Here is a 19233-nt window from a genome sequence, read left to right as displayed (position 1 = left end):
CTGATTCCCTTTTCTCTGAATTAACAAGGAACTAGAAACTTCTCTCTCTTTTTCTAATAACCCCAGAGGCTTGTTCTTGCTTTTCTTTTTTTTTTTTTTTTACCAACGTTTTTGTGACTTTTTCTCTCTGTGATTACTAGATTTAACTTCTGAGTTCAGAAATAAAATGTATACATATGCCCTGCAGAGGAACCTTTAGAACTATTTATGATCTGATTTAACTTAAGAACATCATGCTTCAATCTCCTACCATTTGCCTAAACCCTGATAGAATGGCTTCATTACTGCTAGGATTCTTTAGTTTGAGATTTTTTAATGTTTTTAATTTTAAATATTCTCTCATTTGTTCACTTTTTGCACTTTTCTGACCATGCTCCTACTTTTCTTTTAGAAAGTATGGTCAATATGACTTGTACCAAAAAGCAGGAAGAATGTTTTTGATTCTTTTTTTTTTTTGAGAAGAAATAAATTTTTTAAAAACATTCATTTATTTATTTGAGAGAGAGAGAGAGTGTGTTGTGGAGGTGGTGAGAGGAGCAGAGGGAGAGGGAGAGAGAATCCTCAAGCCGATTCCCCACTGGTCGCAGAGCCTGCCACAGGCCTCGATCCCAGGACCCTGAGATCATGACCTGAGCCAAAATCAAGAGTCAGACGCTCAACCGACTGAGCCACCCAGGTGGTCCAGAAATAACTTTTTTTTTTTAACCTTTTGATTGTCTTCATGGTTCACTTGCTTTTTACAATTGGCTATTTTTTTTTCTGATTACAAAGATGTTAATTGTCACTGTAAAAATCTGGGGAAGTACAGAAAAAGTATAAAGAGCACATGACCCTGACTTTGCCTTTGGGAATATTTTAGCACACTCACTTCTGCCACCCTCTCTCCCCGTGCCCTTTTCTTATACCATTGCAAAGACCCCTTCTGGTGATCTTTTCCTGTGAGGATTACTAAGCTAAAAGTTACCCATAGGACTTCCTGTTGCCCAGATAATGCCAACATCAGCATAATTCCGCAACATAACTTTTGAAAGTGCAGGCTCATCATTTGACAAAATTGCATTAAAAAATTTCCATTAGAAAACCCCAGATTAATCTCACATTTCATAACTGCCAAATATTGCCTAGTACAACTTCTTTGTAAATAGCAAGGCACTAGATTTTGTATGAAGTTGTTTGGATATGAATACACGGTGAGTCTCTGAAATTAAAATAAGTATGGAAATAGATCACTTAATATAAGAAACTCGTTGGGGTGCCTGGGTGACTCAGTCCATTAAGCATCTGACTTTTGATTTAGCTCAAGGTCATGATCTCAGGGACACGGGATCCAGCAGGCAGGTGTGGGCTGCAAGCTCACGCAGGAGTCTGCTTGAGATTCTCTCTGTGCCTCTGCACCCCCCCAAAACAAACAAACAAATCTTTAAAAAATATATATATATACAAGAAACTGGTCTTTCTGGGATCTGATGTGGTTTTGAGTCACCTGCCGGATGCCCAACACTTAGTTTTAGTGCATCTTCTTGATACTGGAGGTCCTGCAACAAGAAAGAATGGACATGCCCAGGCCTGGAGATGCCCTTTCCTTATAGGTCCAGCCTACGCCTCCCCCTGAAGCTCTGCCCCAGTTTCAAACGACCAATGCAAACTCTACAAAGCAAGACGGTGCATAGAAAATTTCTTTCTACTTGCCCGGCATTGCATTTTCCCGTCTCCAGAGGCAGTTGGGGAGGGTGGAGGGCGGGCTCTCGTTCTCTCTCGAGAGGTGGGATAGAGTGCAGGGCTTGAAACTTGGCGGACTACATGGACCAGCAACAAACTACCAACACTCTAGATCTGGATCTGGATCTGGATCTCATCAGGCTCAGCCTGGATGAGCAAATTTAGATGAAAATAAGAAAAGACAGAGAGTTTCCAGGCAGATTACATGCTTATGATCAGCATTTAAATATGACATAGGGAGTTGTGGAAGAAATTGTGACTACTATAGAAACTGAAGAGGAAACATACGAAGAGATGTATAAATCAATAAAACGGAATATTTCTGATGCTTTGTCTGGGGAGATGGTGTTGTACTAGGTGCCCTCCATTAAGAGTTGGCTGAAACAAAGAATTTATCATGTATGGAATATAGGAGACTTTTTGCATGATTGCATTTTCACATGTAGAAGACATTCAAAAGAGGAGCTGAGATGCCCTTCAACAGACGAATGGATAAAGAAGATGTGGTCCATATACACAATGGAATATGACTCAGCCATCAGAAAGGATGAATACCCACCATTTGCATCAACATGGATGGAACCGGAGGGGATTATGCTAAGTGAAATAAGTCAAGCAGAGAAAGACAATTATCATATGGTTTCACTCATATGTAGAACATAAGGAATAGTGCGGAGGACCACAGAGGAAGGAAGGGAAAAATGAAGGGGGGCGGAATCAGAGGGGGAGAGGAACCATGAGAGACTATGGACTCCGGGGAAAAAAACTGAGGGTTTCAGAGGGGAGGGAGGTGGGGGGATGGGTTAGCCTGGTGATGGGTAATATTAAGGAGGGCATGTATTGCAATGAGCACTGGGTGTTATATGCAAACAATGAATCATGGAACACTACATCAAAAATGAAGTACTGTATGGTGACTAACATAACATAATTAAAAAAATCCATATAAATAAAAAAAATAACAAAGAAAAGAGAAACATAAGTAAATTTTGATATTAAGAAATGACCAAGGATTCTTCCACTCCCAAAATGAATTGATTGGCAGATAACTCAAAAATTCATAAACTAAAGGGCATTTTTTCCCCTAACCCTTTCAAAAATGTGATCACCAAGAAGAAAAAATGAATGAATGGACACGTTTTGAATCGTGGTTGGCCGGGGGACTCCCAGAGTGCCAGAATTTGTCCATAAAATGGAAGGATACTCTGAACCAAACTCTGGGAGGGCGCTCAGAGCAATCTGAGATCCTTATCTCTGACCCATCCCTCTGGGAGGAGGGCACCACCTCCCCCATGCTGAAATTCACTAGGCAGCTCACACCTCCTCCAGTCTGAGAGGGCTCTCCATGCTCTCCTGCCCATCCCTTACTTGCCTGCTGCAGCAGCTGTGATTTTGCAAGGCTGGAGATCTTCAGTTTCCTCTGCAGGGGTTTGGGAATATGCAGAATTCCCCCAGGCCGGCGGCCCAGACCCTTCTGAAAACATTGCCAACCTCATGGAGGCCCCACACATCCCAATTTCCCCTTTCCTCGAAACCCAGAGGTTTTCACCGGTTTTCACCGGAGGCTGTAAGACACTCTGGAAGTCTGGATACAATGAAACCAGAAAAGCTCCTGCTGGCTGCAATTCCTATACCATTTTTGCTTGGGTCTTAGAACAATCGAGCCACATTTCTTCCTGTTAGCCTCCTGAGGGGTGGGGGGAAGGTTCTTCTTACAGACTTATGTTCAGTGGGACACTGGCCATCCTAAGCTGTTTTTAATGTTCCTAGAATAATTGGATTATATTTCTTTCCATTGCATAATAATTAAGATTAAAATTGATCCAGTGTTCACCAAAAGCTAAGACACTGCTTTAAGGACTTTAAATGTATTAACTCATTAAAGCTTAGAATAATCCCATGTGCTAGGTGATATTATCTACATTGTAAAGGAAACTGAAGCCCAGAGAGCTTAAGGAACTTACTGGAGGACTGCACAGTTGGTGGGTGACAAAGGCAGGGCTTAAAACCCAGCGATCTGGTTGTAGAGCTCAGGTTCTTAACCACCGAATCTTCTGCCTCCCAAAAGCATGCACTGGAAAGAATATTTTAAAAGCCTCAATGAAATGCTTGGTTCACCTAACTTATCCCAGGAGCTTATTCCTAAAATTCCATTTACTGAAAGGCTAAATAAAAGATACATGGGAAAATTTCAGAATAAAAAATAGCTTTTTTCACCCTTTTCATTTACCTGGTTTAAAACAAAACAAGACAAAGCTACGTTCCAAGATTCTGGCATCTGTGTGCCAAATTGGGGTTCTCCTCTGTAGGCTTTCAATAGTACAGGAAACATATGGTCCACTCCTGGGTCCTTTGATGAGCAGAATTCCGTCATGTAAGTGAAATACTCAAAACAATGATCAGAAAAGACAGGTACAGAAGAGACTTTTGAGATGAAATAAGAGTTAAAAATGCCACTAGAATCATAGCAAAGCTTTTGAAAGCTTTTGCAGAGAATGTATTGAATGACATTTATGGAAATAATGATTCTGACTTCCAGATGTGAAAAGAGAATGATTGCAAATAATATGAAATTTATCGTGGGGTGTGGGTAAAGTATAAGATATTTGATCTAATATATTTTAAAAACTTTTCTTCTTTGACCAAAACTCAGAACACATTATAAGCCTCTTATATTTTCCTCATTAGCTATGGATTACAGCCACCAAGCAAGGGGTGAAAGCTGGGACATTCTTCTGGTCGGTGTAAGTCATCTTTATTTTGTCAATGTTTGTAAAATTACAATTATGATTTAGCTTATGAAACATGAATTCAATTCGATTTTATTTCGGTTAAATATAAAAGAACTCGAGCTTTTGAATATTTTCTGATTGAAAATAATCTTCCAAGTATTTTTTTTAAAGGTCTTCCCTCTCTTTTTTCCCCCCATCTTTTCTTAATAGAATGTAAAGAAGACTTTCTCTTCTTGTCATCCTTAAGATTTTTCTGTCCCTGTTGGTAGGTTTTGGTAACTTACCTCCTAGGGAATGTATATTTCTCTTAGACTATTTATTGCTGTGGTTTGCATTATCATTTTCTATAAACATATTATAACATGCTATATTTATTTTGGGTCACAACATTAAAAGTCTAGTGTGGTCTCAGACAGCTGATGTAGTGGTCTAGAGATTGGAAATTCCAGACAGGAGACAAGGAGAAGCCTCTGTTTCCACTCCATTTTCCACTGAACTCTAGGATTTCCCTAATAAGAAAAATGGAACTACTTCTCTTCCCTACAGAGGTAATGGGGGGATCAGTAGTTAATGTTCATAAAATAGTCTTAAGATGAAACTTACCTAATAAAAGTGTCAACATGTTGATTATTTTTAAGGCTCCTTAGTAAGAAAAGGAATCTGTTTCAACTTTCATGGGGATTTTGTTCCCACTGAGATGTTCTTTCCATCTTTTTTTTTTTTTTAACCACCTAAAGCTGTTTCCATATTTGCTTCTTATGCCTTAACAAAAATCTGACTATTCTATAATAGTAGTGTGCTGAGAGCAATCACAGGTTCAAATTAATCCAGAATGGGACTGTCTATATTCTCCAAATTCAGGAATAAAAGTAGCTTTTTCAGATTTGAAGGACTAAATTGCAATTGGGTTTGGTGATTTGAAGGTAAGACAGAGTTACCCTGTAAAAGTCTCCTTTTCCCGCCTATTTTTTTTTTACAGAGGTTTTCTGAGTTGAGAATTAAGTGTGGGTATGTTAGAAATGACACATAAATGACATGTTGATCTACCAATTTAACCCTTGACTGTCATGGATGCTTACAGAAATGATTTCTTTTGCCCCATGACATATTTGCTGGGCAGAATGGAGAGGGGCCAACAACATAATTAATACTTAGTCCCCACCCTTACCCCCCTCCCCCCAAAACTGCTGCAGAGCTTCATTGAAAAGGCCCAGTGTTCTGATTTGGAATGGCAATTTTCTCCATCCATTTCAAGCTACTTATAGGAAGGTAGCTTTGTGTGCTCTAAAGATGTCCTTAGTTTTGCTTTGCTTCTCGGGCTATTGTTCTTTTACCTCTGTATTCTGGGAGTGACTTGGATTTAGCTTTTTCCTTTCTTTTTTAAAAAAAATCTTTTTATAATTAAACAAACAAACAGACAAAGCAAACCAGGGTCATACTTTAAGTTATTTAATGGAGTATACGTCAGGAGAATCAACACATGGTACATTCTGAAAATTCTTAAATTTAAAACCTTAAATTTAAAGTTAAATTTAAATTTAACTTTAAAATTTAAAGACCACGGATTTAGACTTTGAAGGCCATCTTTTTAACATGGCTCCATACTGCAACCTCGAATTATTCTTGCTTTTTAAATGATAGCATTTTATCCCAAAGTAATCCTCAGCTGACGCACCATGACATTTTGTGTGTGTGTGTGTGTGTGTGTGTGTGTGTGTGTGTGAATTCATGTTCAAAGGCAGCAATTCCCTGTATGTCTGAGTGTTTAGATCGATTCTAATCCCAGCCCTGACACTTCATAGATGCTGACCATGAACAAGTGATGAAATCTCTCAATAAGTTAATGTCATAATCTTAAAATGGCAACAATAGCATCTTTATCATAGGGTATTGTGAAGATAGCATGGGCTAACTCAGAGGGTGCTTAGTACATGGAGAGCAACCGATAAATGGTATTTGTTTTCTAATTCACATCATCTCTTTCAACATTGACCATACAATGATGATATGTGTCCTAAGATAATTTGTTCCTCTTTAACACTAAATACCTCGTCTAGTCCTTCATTCTCCATTCCTCCTTTTTTTTTTTTTCAATTTTTTCTTTTTCTGACCATATCTGATGTACTTGGTCTCATGACAAGTTGTCTATCAAACGGTGATAGTGAAGACAGCCGCATGAGCTCCATTTTCCTTTCTGTTTGGACACACCCTCTTCCTTTGCCATGTCTGTGCTGTCTCTGTGTTGTATCTTAAACACTAATGGCGAAGGGCCATGTCTTTTTGGTTCCTGGGGCAATTTCGTAATGATGATCTAGAACTCCTAGGAAAGTTAGGGACCACTTTGTCCAACTCCTCACTGGTGAGATTACAACACTGTGGCTGAGAGAGGTAAGGTGTTGTGCCCAGGGTCACACTTAGGATGGATACTCAGGCCTCTACAGTTCCCCCTCTCTGGTTCTTAACACACACACACACACACACACACACACACACACACACACACACGCTACTCAGGCCCTGCCGAGAAAGTAACAATCACCTGCTTACCTCTCTAAGCAGAGAACAGTGACTCCTCTGTGTCTTTTTAGTAGGAGTATTTTGTATCTTTATTTACATTCATACAAAAACCTCAAACGTAATATACATTTAACAAATATTTCATGAAAGAGTGTGTTGTCTCTGTGGACCTATGAATCCAGTACATAATGACAAAAGCTAACGTTCTCTAAACTTGATGTGCTGGGCACTATCTGAAATGCTTTTATGTATTCTCTCTCTTAATCCTTACAACAACCTTGTGAGATAGGAACTATTATTATCCTCATTTTATAGAGGCACTGAAAGGTGAAGTAACTTGGCAAAGTCTCATCACCAACATATGTTGGAGTCAGGATTCAACCCAAGCCTTCTGGCCTTGGAGCAGACACTCATTCCCTGCCCGCTACTGGACAAGCACTGTATCCAGCAGAGGTGTTAGAAGATGCGTGCTCTGAGCTCCACACAAATTCTATTAGCTTGTATTTTTCCGTTGGCATCAAGCAAGTCCATCAGAGTCCATTTTTGTGACTTAACACCAATTACATAATATAAAGCAGCTTGTAGGTAGGTAGTTAAGTGAGGTAAAATGGAAGGGCTATGGCATTTGCTTTTTTCTAAGTTAGGAAAGAATTCTAAATATGTAATTATTTTGTTCAGATCCAAGGGATTTCTGAGGCTGATGAATTAAATAACTGAAGTGATTAACGGCTTTGCTGTGCCTATTTCTAATTCAATTATAGGATATAATAAACAGGGTCCCATTTATCCAAGAGTGTTGGATTTTGTTTAAATTAGGACTCATTTTATGGTAAACATGATTTTCTGGGCTGGTGGGATCGTTCTAGACGGAGAGGGGGCCAGAGGAATGACAAATCTCCAATCTATGAGAGTTGGTGGGGGTGGCTGGTGTGGGTAGGCATGGGGAAAGAGGTCCTTCATTAGAGCTCCTGCCAACTCGGGGCTTCTGTCATGGCTCTGAAGATTTGTCTTTCCCCTGGCTTGCTCTTGTTCACAGCCACCAAGAGTAAAATTTACTTGGCTCACCAGCATCCCACAGTAAGTTTTCAGGAGAGTTTATTTTTTAGAGCAGTTTTAGGTTCATAGCAAATTGAGTGGATGGTACAGAGAATCCTCATATACCCCCTGCCCCCACACATGCACAGCCTCTGCATCATCAGTGTCCCCACCAGAGTGGTGTGTGTGTTACAACCAATGAACCTACATTGACACATCATTATCACCCAGGGAACGTAATTTATACTAGGGTTCACTCTTGGCCACAATAATTTTTACTAACCACAATTAAACTTGGGCTTTAAAGTTTGAGTTCATCATAAACAAGCTCTAATGTCCGGTCTCAGATAGGGAGCAGACAGTCATGTTGTGCTCCTTGTTAGGAAAGTATAAGCAAATTTCCCCATAAATAAGAACATCACTCTACTTGTGAGCATCTTAATGAAACTCAGCCCAGGCTACAGTAGTATCATGTTAGCTGAGAGCTCTTGAAGCTATTGCCAGATTTCAGGTAATTATATTTCAACAGAGGAATGAGACTTAAACACAAAAGTCATTGTGGATGAAGATTATACCCTTTTTGTCAGTCTCATAATTATATGTGCCTATTCTTTTTTTTTTTTAATTTTTTTTTATAGATTTTATTTATTTATTTGAGAGAGAGAATGAGATAGAGAGAGAGCACGAGAGGGAAGAGGGTCAGAGGGAGAAGCAGACTCCCTGCTGAGCAGGGAGCCCGATGCGGGACTCGATCCCGGGACTCCAGGATCATGACCTGAGCCGAAGGCAGTCGCTTAACCAACTGAGCCACCCAGGCGCCCCTATATGTGCCTATTCTTGATAGATTTTTGTAGAGCTAGAAAAGAATTTCAAGACTACCTTTCCTAACCCCTTATTTTATAGAGGAAGAATGTAAAGTTTCTGATTAAATAACATTTCTAAAGTCATATAGGTCTTTAGAGATAGAGTGATAACTCCTTATGATCATTAATAAAAATAAAGGTTTTTTTGGAACATACCATGTGCTAGGCACTGTACATGCCCTTTGCCTGTCTTGTCTCATTTTTTTTTTTTTTTTTTAGATTTTATTTACTTATTTAAGAGAGAGAGCATGAAAGGGGGGAGGAGCAGGGAACCCGACACTGGGCTCAATCCCAAGACCCTGAGATCACGACCTGAGTTGAAGGCAGACACTTAACCGATTGAGCCACCCAGGTGCCCCTAACAGTCTCATGTTATCCTTACAATCAAGTTGTGTGCAGTGTGTTTTGCTATTATCTTTCCTTTACTGAGGAATAAACTGAAGCCCAGAGAAGTCAAAGTGGCATAGAGGTCAAGAGAGGTCACACCACCAGCAAGATGCCAATTGGGGATATAAGTCCTGGTCCCTCTGTGGCTGCAGCTAAAGGCTTTACTCACTAAATGGTGATGCTTCTGAGCCAGGGTCTTTCTGCCTGTAGCAGAGCCTCTGATCAACAGGGCAGGTTCCTCATTTGACTGTGAATCAAGTTTCCAGTCTTCATTGTCTACGGCTGAGGTTGAGTAATACAGTATGTTGCAAATGGAGTGGAAGTTTAAACACTAACTCGAAAGAGGGCGTTTTACGACAACGAAGTGAAAACAGATGGTGGTAAATAGAAAGCCCTTGGCCTGGGTGCCGGAGCAAACACTCAGCAGGCTGGAGTTTGTGGAACTGCGACCTCACATTATGCTTTGCTTGTCATGCCCCCCCCCCTAGGGTCATCCCTCATGAGCGGAGAATATTAACCATCCTGCAGTGGCTCACCCTGCCAGACGACGAAAGGTATTTGTCTCTGTCCCCCTGACTTGCCCTCTTCTTCCTTCAGCACATCTCCATCCTAGGTTAGAACTGGGTGAAGACTAGATGGGCACAGTCGAGGTGAGGTCTTACTAACTTCTGTGGTTCTCAGCCTTGACGGTTACTTCCCTAAGAAGGATATGGCAGACATAGGCCACTGGGGACTGTTTAGTTACAGGGAGTAGTACAGCCGTTCATCCTGGCCGCTAGAGCAGAGCTCTAGCTCCAGAGCTTCCTGGCTTTGATAAATGAACAGCAGCAGCATCCCAAGGACTGGGGAAGCAGTAAGACTGACTTCTCACTCTAATGGAGATGTTCTTTCAGGCCGCAGGCCACGAGGTCCATGTGACTTTTCACTGGGCTCTATTATCTTGAGGATCAAAAACCTGAGTATGTGTTCAGATAATCCTTTGTGACTTTTGCTCCCTGAAGGTGGTACCAGGCAGCTAGCACAGTGGGAGTACTGTGGGGGGTGGTGGATGTGGGAAGAATAGAATCTGCCCCCCGGCCCCCCAAAAACAAGAAAGAGATACTTTCCGTGTTAAGACGAACAGTGGTTGGGAGATTAGTTAACATGATTTGAGAGGAGTTTTTCCTCAATGTGTAAGGGAAACTTGATATTCTTTGTTATATGTGGTTTGGGGGAGATTCTGAACCTTCCAATTTTCCCATAGGCCTTCAGTCTATGCCTTCTATTCCGAACAGCCTGATTTCTCTGGACACAAATATGGCCCTTTTGGCCCTGAGGTTAGTAGCTTATCATCTGCCTGAGGAGAACCTCAGCCCCTGGGCTACTGGCTGGATTTCTGGATTTGTACAAAGTCTCTTGGGTATTTGCATCTGCAAGGTTTATACATAGTCAAAGAACTACAAGACTAAAAATCTTAAACATACCTGTTTCTCTTGCAGGAATTTCAGTTCAGGTTAATTTGATATTCAAATATATCCTAAACTTGGTTTTCATAGGAAGGGTATATGCCATCCCTGAAGGCATCAGTCAGAAGGCAAAGGATCAGGAAGGGTTGGCATTTGCCATTCCTGGGATAGGAATGGAAAGGCATCTGGAGTTGAAACCTGCAAAACAAAACACTCCAACTGAATTTCAGTTTCTTTAAAATAATTATGCAGTTCAGAGAGTGTAGGTCAGCTAACTAGCTCTAACAGCCTTAGCGGGTACAATCAACCTGGCATCTGTTCTAGCATTGGACGCTTTTTTATTTGATAAATTTTTTTAAATGTTTTATTGATTTATTCATGAGAGTCAGAGAGAGAGAGAGAGAGGCAGAGGCAGAGGAAGAAGCAGGCTCCCCGCCTAGCAGGGAGCCCGATGCGGGACTCGATCCCAGGACCCTGGGATCATGACCTGAGCCGAAGGCTCAGGCTTTAGGTTAAGGCAGACGCTTAACCATCTGAGCCACCCAGGTGCCCCTTTATTTGATAAATTTTGACATAGATATATATACCTGTGAAACTATCACCACACTCGAGACTGTGAACATATCCATCACTCCCAAAAAGGAAATTAATTCTTAAATAAGAGAAATGCACTACTGAATGAATCTATTTAGCAGAGCAATGGCATGCTCTTTTATCAGTCAGGAATCTTGGTTGAAAACCATCTGTTTGTTAGATGATATCCAGTATAATTTCAAATTCAGAGATGGGAAAGAGATGGTTGTATTTGATGATGTCCCTCAGTCATCTGGAGATGGAAATCTTCCTGGTGTTGCAGCCTAGATCATTTTAAAACAGGATGGGATTTGCAAATCTAACATGATTTCCATCTCTCATTCTAACTAGAGTGGTAAGGTCTACATCAACATACTCAAACTTGATTTGGGAGGACAAATCATTTAAAAAACTCTGCTGATGGAAACTGCCTCCCATTCTTTAATAGCCTATGATGGCACCATTGGTGATAATTAAGTTCACTGTGTTCAGCATAAGATTGAGTAGGAAATACAGAGAAGTGTGTCTTGGTTTAAATATTTTTGAGCAAAATGCTGCATATCTAGCCAAAGGCAGTAAATACCAAATACACCAAAAATACCCAAGTATTTTTGAATGTTTTAACATCAATTCTGTGGTGATTTTTTTCAAACACTGGAAAGTAATGGCTATGTGAAAGCATTCTTAGTTTGCCTTAAATCATTGCAGTTATATAAGTCTGATGCTCTTTTTCCTATCTCTTTGATGTTTAACGAGTGTCGCATGATTATGAAACACAAATGATAACTTGAGATAAACATCTGCATGAAACACAAATCTTACTCTCACCAGTGCAAGCATGGCTGTTTTATCTTTAGGATGACTTTCTTTGAGATTAATCTAAAATGAACCAAAGGAACCACATTTTATTAAAATGTTAAAAAAAAATCCTAAGCAGTTCCATGTGCCTTATTTAAAAGTTGAACTTTGCTTAGATAATATCCCCTAAAAGACGGTATGGCGTAGGCAAGCCAGAGGTTGGTATAGCCATTCTTTTAAAAGCAGGAGGCTGGTGCCTAAAGAGGTGTGGGGTGGCTCAGGTCACCTGGTCGTTAAATGGACTTAGAGGCAGAATCTCAGAGCTCCTGGGTTCTTCCCATGGAACCCTTTAAACCTTTAGGAGATGAGCAGAGTGATCAGGTAAATAGCAATGTTCAATTCAGATGGAAGATTTTCTTTATGTCAAAAGTTGGCTTTTTACAATATAAATAGGTGGAACTCTGATAATCCTCAGTTCTTTAAAAGTTATACCACTCAGCAGTAAGCGTTCTTGACCCAGGAACATCTCTGGATTTCTAATATGGTAGTTTAGTTGTAATTACATACTTGAAAGTGTATGTGTGTTTGTTTTAATCAAGAAATAAACTGAAAAGTTTTTTTTAAGTACTGAGCAGTGATATATGGAACATAATATAGGATGCTTGAATTTGTTGTAATGATGGTGCTGTGCTCAGGGTTGCTCAGACATATATAGAAAAAAATTTTTCCCCTCTAGAATTTTTGAGTTAAGACTTGGAAGTATTCATGCTATGTTCTTTCTAGTATTAATACTTCTCGGAAACTGGGATATTCTCATGTAGCCACTGGGTAAAACACTCTTAATTGGATATCTTGGAATGTATCTTCAGTTATGATAACCTGATAAGCTGACCACTTTCTTCTAAAAAAGCAAGGAATATTTTCAGATATCAACTATTTTTCATTTGGTTCTAGGAATCTTATTTTTACTGAACAAAAAGCAAAACCGTTTACACTTTAAAAACATGCAACCGAAACAAGCCAGTAAAACCTCTCTTCTGTAGTCAACTAATTGGTTTCTATCAATTATATACATGTGGTATGTGTATAAAGACTTTACAAGCCGAAATATTATTCATAAAATCAGTAACATGTCATCATTTACATCTAATGAGAAAATACTTTGCATTTGAAGTTTAATTGAAAAAAAATTCAATCTGGCAGAATGTTATGTGCTACAACGCAGTTGAAATCTGTGCTTTATTCGCTTAATATCCGAGTATACTTTTTTTAGGACTATTCTCAAAGGCTATTAAATGAGATGACCAAACATTGGGCTAATAGCTTCAAGAAATGGTGTATTGCTCCTGGTTTCATAGTGTAATGGTGAATGTTCAGAAACATGCTTGCTTTTGATTATTGGCGCAACCTTTTTCTCTTTGACCTTCTGTGCTTTCTCTGTGACTCCTCGTTCGGCTGCTATTCCAGGCCTAGAGGCAGAGCTTTGGCTGGCTAGTTACTATCTTCAGATGGCAAAGTATCCTTCTGAAAAGCAGGGAAATTTGCCCCTCTACCTTCCATCCTCCTAATAACCTCAGGCTAAATCTTCTAAAGTCAGACTAAAGTATGGCTGGTCAGTGAAATCCTAGCTTTCGTCTACCTCTAACATTCGAAGAAGGAACTACATGCGATGTAATCCCTGGATGAAAACTCATTTTGGCTAAATTCTCTCTCCCGCTGCTCCTCTAACCTGCTGCAACCAGAAGGACCCGCTTGTGGCGTCTTCTGAATGTTGAGGTCTCTTGCAAACGGCCAAGTGTCTGATGGGCAGACGAGCGCTAGCTGAAATGTGTTCAGTGACCATGAACTGGGAAACCCTCTTTTTCTTTTGCTTCTCTTCTCATGGAGAACTGCCTGAATACTAGACACATTTAAAAAACCAAACCAAACCGGAGTCCGTGGGGCTGGGTCTTCCCATCGCTCTGCCGGAGAGAGAAGATGCGGTAGAAAAGCCTTTGCAGTCGCTTGCTCTGGAAACGGTGACCTGGCATGGCGGATGGCCTCCTTCTTGGATACACTAACATTGTTCCTCCTTCCATCCCTTCCCGCATCTGAATGATTCTCGGAGCAGTCCCACCGAGAGAGACTCAGCTAGGGAGACATCAGGGCTTGCTGCTTTAATTCACCTTTGCACCATCAGCAAATCAGGGGCCTGTTTTTCTCTAGCGTTTGGAAGTCCCAAAAGGGACTTATCTTCCTTATTCAGCTTCTGTGTCAACCTTTACTGCTCTCTAGATTTTTCAAAACAGGATGCATAGTATTAGCACTCACTCCTCCCAAGAAGGGGGTTTCTGATAGGAAGAGTATAAGCACATAGATTCTTTCTTCATGTGTAGACAAAGATGAAGAGATCTTGATGATTTTTTGCATTTTACCTAATTTTACAAGATAATTTTTTAAAAGACAGTTTTCTTTATGTTCATCTCTTGGCTTAAAATTCCTCTTTACCGAAAACCTAAATTATCAGTGAGACGTTCTCTCTCCTGCTGAAAGTCCTGATTTGTTTAGGTACACATTCATGACCAAGGAGGATTGCTTATTATTTATGTTTCACTCCCTCCTTGGTTTAAAAATTTTTTCCCCCTAATCCTCGCCAATACCTTGTTTTGATATACATTGGTGGTATGAACAGATATCCATCAGATTCTGAATTGGAGCCACCTACATAAATCCCATTGTCACCTTGAAATGACCAAATGGCTAGTGTTCTGTTTGGTTTTCTTCTAGTACTTTAAAAATGGAGAGCTTCGCATAACCAAGGACCAGTCTCTCCCTAAGGCGAGAGTTATGGAATGCAGAACTGTATGTCACCTTCAGGTGTAACCACGAGTAGGCTCCTCAGCCCAAGAGAAACCCACATGACTAGATTCTCTTAAACCATATTCTTGCTCTCGGTGAAGAAACTGACAGCAGTGTCAAGATGGATTTAGGAGGCTTCTCTCTGTAGAGTTCCCTGAATCATTCCTCATGCCCACCTTTTCTCACTTAAAGAGCCTTAGTTTTTCTAACTAAGGCTCTCTGACCCCAGATGGCAAAGTGTGAGCTTTATTATCTGACCCAGAGGGACAGACGACTTCTGAGTCCAGACATCTCTATCCGCCAGTACAGGAGAGTAGTTATGGCTCACCTCTTACTCCGGCTAAGAGACCTAAGAGGAAGGTTACCCCTAAGAGGAGACAGGAAAGACCAGTTGCTCCTCCAAAGAAAAGAAGAAGAAAATTACATAGGATGGATCATTATGCTGCGGAAACTCGTCAGGACAAAGTAAGTTTATCTATTGTTCCAAAGCTTTGCGGCGGGCAGGTCTGAGTCGAAGGTTTCCTTCAGTGCCTTGGTTTGAAAATCAGCTGAATAAGTTTCAGAAAAACTCTGGTTGTGTCATCCTTGGCTTGGAGTCCAGAAGAATCTGATACTTCAGAGGTTAACATTAATGTGAAGACCTCCTGAACTTTCAACAAGACAGGAAAAAAGAACCTTATACTTTCTTTAGCGTTAGTTGCCCTAAAACTGGTATTAACATTTAGGCTTGAATGAATATTAGGAAGGCTGTTGGATTTGCTTGCACTTATTCATGGAATCTGTTACAATGCTTTGTAGGCTTGGTTCTTGAGAACAATCCAGAAAAGCAGCGAGAGGATTCTTCAAAGACAATGTAAATTATAACTGAACAGAAAATTGGCTTAGATTAGTGGTTTGTACCTTCAGAGTTCAGAAAAGGTCTTAGGTTATAGCCAAGGGAATAACTGAGCCTGAAAGAAAGAGAAAACAATGGAGAGTTGGAATTGTGTGTATTTTCTCATAGAGACCTGAGTGATGTTTACTCTTTTCAGTACATTCAGAACAGTCTGTAAGTTGTCACTTCTCTTGAAACCTTCAGATACCTCTGAGGTACCGTCTTGCTTAGGACTATTTGAGCTAATCACTGAGGAGGTCCTGGATTTCAGCAGAGCTTTCTGGTGAAAATAAATCATTGCCAGGGTTTGACATATATTGTGCATTTGGTATTTTTTTGTCGAGGCAAAGGTCTTAGAGGAGAGCATGCTTTTCTCAGAAGCAAATACCAGTTAGTCCCACACATGTTAGCCCTTCAGATGCTGCTTGCACATACCATCCTAAGATTTCCACTTGTGACTGACTCCTTGGGAAAGAGTTTGAAATACTGACTCCTGTCATGAAGAAAAACAAGTTTACACCTGATTTTGCTGAGGACATGATATGAGGAAAGGTCTTGAGTCATCTGAGAAGATGCTAGTGGAAGATAATATTATATGTCTGAAATAAAAAAAAAAATGATATGCAGACCTTGCTGTTCTTACCAGTCTTCTTGGGTGTATGTGTGTGGCTGCAGCTAAGTTGTAACGTTCATCCGAAGTACTCTCAAGTGTTTGATGAGATCTTTCTCAGAAATCTTTCCATTGCACAGAGATGACAGTGAGAGGGGAAGGTTCTAGTGTGTGGGAGCATTCATGCTGTTAGAAGCTTCCACTGGAAGCAAGAATATGAGAGATGGATTACATTTCTTTGGCTTTGGAAATGTTCTTCAGAGAACTGAGTTTTTGTGTTTCCTTTGGCTGAATGAGAAATCTAGAACAAGCTCAGTGGTTCACTTCTTATGAAGTTAGGACTCTTGTAGATTCTTTTTTTTACTCAAAATCAGCTTTTGAAAGGGACTAAATTGAGAAGCAGTAGCTTGTTTCTTAGAAGAGGGTCTTCTATCAAGAATCTATTGTTCTCAGACATTGACAGTTAAGTTCTTTGAAACATTAGATGGATTCCATTGTATTAATGATGTTCTGATTTAGCATCCAGTGGAAGGGTACCATTTTACCTCAGAACTGCTTTTGATTCACTTAGCCTCCATCTTCTCACTATGGTTCAAAACCTGTTGTGATTTCACCTAGCGAACAAGAGGCTTAAACTATCCATCTGACTTTCTGCTCACTCTTAAAATTCTTGGATTTAAAAAACATTGTTACATTTTAGAAAGGTCATTTTATCTCTAAAAAAGAAAAGAATTTCCCTTAATATTTCTGATATTTTTGTATCACAGAATTTTGAAAGGGATTGGATGAGGAGAGGTTTTATGTTCCTGAAATGATACAAATAAAAGTGCTCAGAACAGATTTTCATTAAGAGTGGCAGGCAAATCTCCCTAGACAAAGCTCTGCCTCTGGGCCTGAAGCTTTCTTTCCAGAATGTTCTAGGGATAGAAGATCTATGAGAAACTGAAAGGAAAAAAAAAAATACCTGCAGGGACTAATTTGCTCCTTTTTCCAGATGACAAATCCTCTGAGGGAAATTGACAAAACAGTGGGGCAATTAATGGATGGACTGAAACAGCTGAAGCTTCATCGCTGTGTCAATGTCATCTTTGTTGGAGACCATGGTAAAGCTTTGTTTTTTCTTTGCTAATAGGACAGCTACATAGATCATGTTTCTGATGGTGTTGGGGGAGGCACCCGTGCTCTCAGAATCCCAGATTGTATTCTTCACCTCCTTCCCTCTTTCTTCAGGGTAGGAAAAGAAATCAGGCCATGACTCAAAAGTATGAGATGACCTGAGATGACCCTGGATCATTTTGATCAAAACCAGGGACTTCTTGTGTCTTCCTTTTCTTTGCAGGAAAGAAAGTCTTTCTCCAAAATTCTGCCTCTTACTGTAGTGTGGCAGACAGTTCGCTTGTGGTATTAATCACTTCCTCTGTGAATGTGACATATCGAGTCCTACTACCTCATCTCTGTTAGTCACATCTCCCCAAAAGGAGCCTACAGAGTTTATGTGGCTAAAAAAATAAACCTAAATATGATAAAGGGGAAGAGACATAGGATTTTTATCAAAGAAGAGGTGTATAAGTAAAATGATATCCCTGTATTCACTGAGGGAATTTGAGACCCAAACCAGAGGGCCCTGCTTCAGTTACAGAAACTGTTAAAGAGAGGAAGAAGGAGTGTTTTTCTAAAGCACTGTACAAAGTAGAAAAATTCATGACCACGTTTTGAACATCATAAACATTAGGTATTAGAGAGCTGGGAGGGGATCCTCAGAGAACATTCTTATTTCCTAGCTGTGCACCCTGATTTCTAGAGAGTGCCTCCTGCCTTCTAGAACTATCAAATTGAAAGAGTGACCCTGCAATGCAGTCTCACATTCCATTCTAGGAGAGGGTTTGGGGGGAAAAATTGGTAGATTCTTTGGGAGTTTTGTTAAGAAAGGCAGGCAAGTCTCCCCAGTCAAAGGTCTGCTTTGGGCCTATAGTTTTCTTTCCAGAATGTTCTAGGAAATCTAGGAGAAACTTAAAAAAAAAAAAATTGTGGGACTAACTTGCTCTTTGGCAGGGGCTAAATGCAACCCTCGGTAAAATCATGCCCCATGAATTTGACTTGGTGGAAAGCTACAGATAAGACAGAGCATCTGGAGCATGGGACACAGCTTTTTCAATTTAAGTTGCCCAGACATGTCAAGAGCATTTGGTCACAGGCTGGAGCCTGCTGTCTAAGAGGTGGACGGGTCCCAGTGAGTCGTATGCTAGAGCACTGTAAAGGTCTTTGATTAAAACCTTGTCTTACCAGATGCAGGCTTCCGGGATGAGTAGATTGCTTTGACTTTGGAGAGCCATAGCATCCCTTTCTTGAAAGGTAACATGGTCTAGTGTTTCAGAGCCTGGGCTTTGGAGTAAGAATGGATTTCAATGGAGTTCAACTTGCACTGTGCCACTCCAGAGCCATGGGACGCGGCCTCCTCTTATGTAGAATGAGAACACTAACACCATCTACACAGAGTTAGTCTGGAGGATGGGAGGGGATGATGCTTGAGAAGCACTTCACATATAGTCTTTGAAAGCAAGAGAGGTGGTTTACCCCTGGGGCCACAGAAGTGACTTCCTAGACATGTACCCAACAGAGGGTCCTTCCAGTCTTCCAGTAATATGGATTTGGAGACTTTCTCTTCCTGAGTTAACAGTGTATGAAAACATAGTAGCTATTCATTGTTTTACTTTTTCTTTCTGAGAGTTTAAATGTTAAAAGACAAGTTATATACCCTTTGTGCTATGTTGGGATATGTTTTTGTCTTTCTTCATTCCAATTTGTATTGAAAAAGAGGTGGAGACATCTTGATCTGGGACTC

The 19233-nt window shown here is 40.3% G+C and overlaps 1 protein-coding gene across 11 annotated transcripts in view; it reads left to right on the top strand.

Annotated features, from left to right (window-relative positions):
- Positions 1-19233, top strand: part of ENPP2 (ectonucleotide pyrophosphatase/phosphodiesterase 2) — a 108656-nt gene that overhangs the window by 52922 nt on the left and 36501 nt on the right. For 7 of the 11 annotated variants that reach the window (XM_073893148.1, XM_073893145.1, XM_073893147.1 and 4 more), the window contains exons 9-13: positions 4408-4463; positions 9742-9807; positions 10497-10569; positions 15217-15372; positions 17386-17494. In XM_073893148.1, coding sequence (XP_073749249.1) covers positions 4408-4463; positions 9742-9807; positions 10497-10569; positions 15217-15372; positions 17386-17494 — 460 coding nt within the window. The remainder of the gene's footprint in view (positions 1-4407; positions 4464-9741; positions 9808-10496; positions 10570-15216; positions 15373-17385; positions 17495-19233) is intronic. The other 4 variants (XM_073893150.1, XM_073893149.1, XM_025871037.2 and 1 more) reach the window with 1 other exon arrangement.

The sequence above is a fragment of the Callorhinus ursinus genome, unplaced genomic scaffold (assembly GCF_003265705.2).
Source record: "Callorhinus ursinus isolate GAN/ISIS: 27379988/994484 unplaced genomic scaffold, GSC_fseal_2.0 scaffold5, whole genome shotgun sequence".
NCBI classification, from domain to species: domain Eukaryota; kingdom Metazoa; phylum Chordata; class Mammalia; order Carnivora; family Otariidae; genus Callorhinus; species Callorhinus ursinus.
The sequence above is the reverse complement of the archived record's forward strand: the minus strand, read 5'-3'. Positions and strand labels throughout refer to the sequence as shown.